The sequence below is a fragment of the Etheostoma spectabile genome, unplaced genomic scaffold (assembly GCF_008692095.1).
Source record: "Etheostoma spectabile isolate EspeVRDwgs_2016 unplaced genomic scaffold, UIUC_Espe_1.0 scaffold406, whole genome shotgun sequence".
NCBI classification, from domain to species: Eukaryota; Metazoa; Chordata; class Actinopteri; order Perciformes; family Percidae; genus Etheostoma; species Etheostoma spectabile.
In genome coordinates, this window is record NW_022605605.1 from 153,016 (window position 1) to 159,919 (window position 6,904).

Sequence of the window (6,904 nt, forward strand, 5' to 3'; positions counted from 1 at the left end):
GTGTGTGTGTGTGTGTAGATATCACATGGAGAAAGAAGGGAAGACGTGCAGACTGGTGATCAGAGGCTGCCGACCAGACGATGAGTGTGAATACGCCTGCGGAGTGGAGGACAGGAGGACCCGAGCAAGGCTGTTTGTGGAAGGTAACGCAGGAATATCATGGATTATACTACATTATATTAAGTATTTATGTATATATGTGTATATATATAGTGTTTATATAGTAGCTTTTCAAATCTGTACTTCTACTTTTACTTCAGTATGTTTTGAATAAAGTATTACACGTAGTTTCTTGTATTTTAGGGGTCTTTTTAGTCCTTTTGTTAATTTTTTTGTTGTGTTTTTGAGTGTTCTTACTGTAATTGAGACAGTATTTTCTGTCGGTCTCACGTGACTCACGTGTCTCTGTGTGTCTTGTCCTGCAGAGACGCCGGTGGAGATCGTGCGTCCCCCCCAGGACGCCTTCGAGCCCCCGGGCTCGGACATCGTGTTCGAGGTGGAGCTGAACAAGGACCGCGTGGAGGTGAGGTGGATGAGGAACAACATGATCATCGTGCAGGGAGACAAGTACCAGATGATCAGCGAGGGGACGGTCCACAGGCTGCAGGTCTGTGAGATCCGGCCCCGGGACCAGGGGGAGTACCGGGTCGTCGCCAAGGACAAGGACGCCAGGGCCAAGCTGGAGCTCGCAGGTCAGGAAACACCCAGAACATTAGGATAACATTAGGATAACGTTAGAATAACATTAGAATAACTTTAGAATACCGTCAGAATAACATTAGAACAAAGTGATAAAGTTACCACACACACACACACACACACACACACAGACACACACACAGAGACACACACACACAGAGACACACGCACAGAGACACACGCACACAAAGACACACACATACACCCCCCCCCCCCCCCCCCCCCCCCCCCCCCCCCCCCCCAGCAGGAACTCATTAACATGATTCCGGTCTCTGCAGCCGTCCCAAAGATCAAGACCACGGATCAGAACCTGGTGACGGACGCCGGGAAGCCGTTTGTGATGAGCGTGCCGTACGACGCGTACCCGCGCGCCGACGCCGAGTGGATCTACGAGGGCGCCGCCCTGCCGGTCCAGAACATCGACACGTCCGCCGAGAAGACCGAGTACCGGCTGAAGAGCCCCAGGAAGGAGGACCAGGGCCGCTACCGCGTGGTGGTCCGCAACAAGCACGGCCAGGGGGAGGCCTTCATCAACCTGGACGTCATCGGTGAGGCTGGACACTAGCACGGGGGACGTGGGGACGAGAGGGACAGGTGGTGGGAGAGATGTAAGGAGAGGTGTGAGGACAGATTGGTGGACAGATGTGAGGACAGATTGGTGGACAGATGTGGGGAGAAGTGTGAGGACAGATGGGGGACAGAAGTTGGGATAGATGTGCAGACAGGTGTGAGGACAGATGGGGGGACAGATGGGAGGACAGGTCTGAGGACGGGTAGGGGACACGTGTTGGGAGAAGTGTGAGGACAGATGGGGGACGGATGTAAAAAATTTTTTTAAAAAGAGTCCAAAAACTTGTATTCTGAGAAAGAAAATCAGCCAATCAGAGGCGTGACTGAGTGTTGTCAGCCATTCAGAGGCGTGACTGACTGTTGTGTCCCCAGACGTCCCCGGCCCGGTGAAGAACCTGCGCGTGGTGGACACGGCGGACGGCGAGGTGAGCCTGGCGTGGGAGGAGCCTGAGAGCGACGGCGGCAGCAAGATCGTGTCCTACGTGGTGGAGCGGCGCGACGTGAAGAGGAAGACGTGGACGCTGGCGACCAACCGCGCCGACGCGCCCGAGTACTGCGTCAGCGGCCTGCACCGGGACGCCTCCTACCTGTTCAGGGTCTGCGCCCAGAACCGGGTCGGCACCGGCCCCGCCGTCGCCACCGACGACGCCGTGCAAGCCAAGAACAAGTTCGGTAAGAAAGAAAAACTTTAGTTTCTTTAGATACTAGGTACTGTAGTTACTAGTTACTGTAGTTACTAGTTGCTTTAGTTACTCCCCTAGATTCATCTGACAGCTTGAGTTACTAGTTACTGTAGTTACTAGTTACTTTAGCTACTAGTTACTTTAGTTATTCCACTATATTCATCTGACCGCTTGAGTTACTAGTTACTGTAGTTACTAGTTACTTTAGATACTAGTTCCTTTGATTCCTTTAGTTACTAGTTACTGTAGATACTAGTTACTTTAGTTACTAGTTACTTTAGATACTAGTTCCTTTGATTCCTTTAGTTACTAGTTACTGTAGATACTAGTTACTTTAGTTACTAGTTACTTTAGATACTAGTTCCTTTGATTCCTTTAGTTACTAGTTACTGTAGATACTAGTTACTTTGAGTACTAGTTACTTTAGTACTAGTTCCTTTGATTCCTTTAGTTACGGTAGTTACTGTAGATCACTAGTTCCTTTTAGTTTACTAGTTACTTTAGTACTAGTTCCTTTGATTCTCTTAGTTACTAGTTACTGTGTCCAAAAAAAAAAAAAAAAAAAAAAAAAAAATATTCTTTTTATTCCTTTAGATACTAGTTCCGTTTGAGTCTTTACTAGTTCGGTAGTTCCTAGTTCCTTTGATTCCTTTAGTTACTAGTTCCTTTAGTTACTAGTTCCTTTGATTCCTTTAGTTACTAGTTACTGTAGTTACTAGTTCCTTTGATTCCTTTAGTTACTAGTTCCTTTAGTTACTAGTTCCTTTGATTCCTTTAGTTACTAGTTCCCGTTTCTGTCTGCAGATGTTCCTGACGCCCCGGAGAACGTAGCGGTGGGCGTGGTGAACCGGTTCGGCGCCACCGTGAGCTGGGAGCCTCCGCAGCACGACGGCGGCTCGGAGATCACGGCCTACGTGGTCGAGCTGCGGGACCGCACCGCGGTGAAGTGGGAGGCGGCCATGGTCTGCGGCGCCAAGGACCGCACCGCCACGCTGACTGACGTGGTGGAGAACAAGGAATACATCTTCAGGGTCCGCGCTGAGAACAAGGCTGGCACCGGGCGGCCCAGCGCCGCCACAAAGCCCGTCAAGATCATGGATCCCATCGGTGGGTGGACAGTTATTACGTACAGATAGAGGTCTAGAACTCTCCATAATCTACAGAGAGAGGTCTAGAACTCTCTATAATTACAGATTGAAGTCTAGAACTCTCTATAATCTACAGATAGAGGTCTAGAACTCTCTATAATGTACAGATAGAGGTCTAGAACTCTCTAGAGTTACAGATAGAGGTCTGGAACTCTCCATAATTACAGATAGACGTCTATAACTCTCTATATTTACAGATAGAGGTCTAGAACTCTCTATAATTACAGATAGAGGTCTAGAACTCTCTATAATTACAGATAGAGGTTTAGAACTCTCAATAATGTACAGATAGAGGTCTAGAACTCTCTATAATGTACAGATAGAGGTCTAGAACTCTCTATAATTACAGATAGAGGTCTAGAACTCTCTTTTACTCTCTATAATCTACAGATAAAGGTCTAGAACACTATATTTACAGATAGAGGTCTAGAATTCTCTATTATTACAGATAAAGGTCTAGAACTCTCTATAATTTACAGATAAAGGTCTAGAACTCTCTATAACACTCCTAATATCTTATCTGTTTTCCCCTCGTGTGTTGTGTGTGTTGCGTGTTGCGTGTGCAGAGCGGCCAAGCCCGCCTCTGAACCTGAACTTCAGCGACCAGATCAGCTCGGCGGTGACGCTGACCTGGGAGACGCCCGCCAGCCACGGCGGCAGCATGATCACCGGCTACATCGTCCAGAAATGTGACGACGGCTCGGACAAGTGGCTCCGCTGCAACGCCAGGCTGTGTCCTGATCTGTCCTACCGGGTACGGAGGGAGGGAGGGAGGGAGGGACACATACTTTATATCACACATATACACACATACACATATACACACGAAGAGACACCAGTCCCAGAAGACATAATGATCTTGTTGTTGTCTCCAGGTCTCGGGTTTGAAGCCGGGTCAAAAGTACCTCTACCGAGTCTGTGCCGAGAACGCCGCCGGCGTCTCCGACCCCGCGGAGCAGCTGGGACCGCTGCTCGCCGACGACCCCCATGGTACGACATGTGTCTGTCTCCTGTCAGTGTCTCAAACTGGACATCTGACTATCTCCTGTCAGTGTCTCAAACTGGACATCTGTATCCTGTTACTGACTCAAAATGGACATGGGTCTGTCTCCTGTTATTGAGTCAAAATAGACATGTGTCTTTCTCCTGTTACTGACTGAAAATGGACATCTGTCTGTCTCCTGTTACTGACTCAAAATGGACATGGGTCTGTCTCCTGTTACTTTGTCAAAATAGACATGTGTCTGTCTCCTGTTACTGACTCAAAATAGACATCTGTCTGTCTCCTGTTACTGACTCAAACTGACCATGTGTCTGTCTCCTGTGAATGTCTCTAACTGACCATGTCTCTGTCCCCTGTAGTGGGTCCAACCTTTGACCTGAGCGGCTTCAGGAACGGTCTGGAGGTCATCGTCCCGCAGCCACTCACCATCCGCGTCCCCATCACCGGCTACCCAACGCCAGTCGCCAAGTGGACCTTTGGAGACAAGGAGCTGAGCACCGCCGACGAGCGCGTCTCCATGGTGACCAAGCCCACGTTCACCGAGCTGACGGTGGCGCCGAGCGTGCGCCCGGACAAAGGCACCTACACCCTGCAGCTGGAGAACGACGTGTCCTCCGTCTCCGGAGACATCGACGTCAACGTCATTGGTAACTGGAAGTTCTCTGATTTAGAAAAGCATTTCATGATAATTAAATAATTTTAACACTTTTGTTGTCCTCCCGGGTCAAAAAAGGACACATTGTGGGACATTATGGAACATTTTGTGGACATTATGGGAAATTGTGGGACGTTTTGGGGCATTATGGGACATTTCATTTTGGGACATTATGATACATTTTGGAGCATTATAGGACATTTTTGGGACATTATGGGACATTATGGGAAATTGTGAGACGTTTTGGGGCATTATGGGATATTTCATTTTGGGACATTGTGGGACATTCATTATGGGACATTTTTGGGACATTATGGGAAATTGTGGGACATTTTGGAGCATTATAAGACATTTAATTTTGGGACATTATGGGACATTTTGGGACATTTGGGATATTAATGTTAAATGATATGTCATTATATATTACATATATTACATATATTATATTATAATATTATGTAGAATAAAAAAAACTCATATTTCAGATATGGACATTCATTGAAGGAGGACACCAGGAGGTTAAAGTATTGTTTCTTTTATTTTCCCAGCATGCCCCAGTGCTCCCAAAGACTTTAAGGTTGCCGAGGTGACGCGGCACCACGTCCACCTGATGTGGGAGGCGCCCGAGCACGACGGAGGGAGTCCGGTCACGCACTTCCAGATCGAGAAGAGAGAAGTGTCCCGCAAGACCTGGGCCAAGGTACGGGGGGGCCCAGTCTAGACAACCTTGGGGGGGGGGCACAACTGACAGGGCCCAGTCTGGACAACCTTGGGGGGGGTGCTTACTCACAGGGGCCCAGTCTGGACAACCTTGGGAGGGGCATGACTGGCAGGGGCCCAGTCTGGACAACGCTAGGTGTGGTGTGGGCATGACGCAGGGCCCAGTTCTGGAAACAATCTATAGGGGTGGGGGGCATTACTCACAGGGGGCCAGTCTGACAACCTGGAGGGGCAGATGGCAGGGCCCATCGGACAACTCTAGGTGTGGGGGCATGGACTGCATGGGCCCAGTTCGGACAACCTGAGGGGGGTGGTGGGCATGACTGTACAGGGGCCCACTCTGAGAAACCTCCAGGGGGGTTGCATGACTGACAGGTGCACCAGTCCTGTGACAACATCTAGGGGGCAAGTCGGGAACACTTGAGATTCGGCGGGTGGTGCGTGACTGACAGGGGCCCCACACTGCCAACCCCAGCTTCATTCATTACTAATAAGAAAGGATATCATGTTATTATATTATATATTTAGGATATTGTTATTGTTATTATTGTTATTATGATTCCTGCCCCTCCCAGCCGTATTTACCCCGGTGCTGGTTTGTGTCCAGGTGGCGGCCGGCGTGCTGGACCTGGAGCACACGGTGACCGACGTGCTGGAGGGGAAGGAGTACCTGTTCAGCGTCACCGCCTGCAACAAGTGTGGACCGGGGGAGCCGGCCTACATCGACGAGCCCGTCAACGTGTCCTCGCCCGCCAGTGAGTCAGAGTCACCGCTACACGCTATAGGAATATCTTCTGCTATGTTTCCCCTCATTCCCCCTGCTCTGGCGTGTCCCCCTCTCATTCCCCCTGCTCTGGCGTGTTCCCCTCTCATTCCCCCTGCTCTGGCGTGTCCCCCTGTCATTCCCCCTCTCATTCTCCTCTCCCCCTCTCATTCCCCTTTCCCCCTCTAAATCCCCTAATCTGGCGTTTCCACCTTATGATTCGAGGTCCCCTTACCCATCTTCATTCCCACCTGGCTGCTGGCGTTTTCCACACCTGTCCACTTTCCACTCTCATATCCCCCTCTGCCCTGGTGTTCCCCCACTCATGCTCTTCCCCCTCCTCATGTCCCTTTACCCCTCTCATTCCCCCTGCTACTGGCGTTTCACCTCTCATTCCCACTTTCCCACTCTCATCCCCCCTAGCTCTAGGCATTTACACCTCTCACTTCCCCTTTCCCCACTGCCATTCCCCATGCTATGGAAGTCCCCCCTCTCATCCCTTTTCCCCCTCTCATTCCCCCTGCTTGGCGTTTTCACATCTCATCCCCTTTCCCACTACTCAGTTCCCCTCGCTTGGATCACCTTCTCCCTACCATCTCATTCCCCTATTGCTCCCAGTCCTCCCTACCTGGGCGTCTTCCCTATTCCCCCTGCTCTGTTACA

The 6,904-nt window shown here is 50.1% G+C and overlaps 1 protein-coding gene across 1 annotated transcript in view; it reads left to right on the forward strand.

Annotated features, from left to right (window-relative positions):
* Nucleotides 1-6,904, forward strand: part of LOC116686626 (titin-like) — a gene marked incomplete in the record, with an annotated part of 242,683 nt that overhangs the window by 100,894 nt on the left and 134,885 nt on the right. Inside the window, 10 exon segments of the mRNA XM_032511647.1 lie at nt 19-143; nt 426-692; nt 978-1,247; nt 1,642-1,941; nt 2,757-3,059; nt 3,667-3,854; nt 3,976-4,090; nt 4,463-4,750; nt 5,307-5,458; nt 6,086-6,233. Of these exon segments, the coding sequence (XP_032367538.1) occupies nt 19-143; nt 426-692; nt 978-1,247; nt 1,642-1,941; nt 2,757-3,059; nt 3,667-3,854; nt 3,976-4,090; nt 4,463-4,750; nt 5,307-5,458; nt 6,086-6,233 (2,156 nt within the window).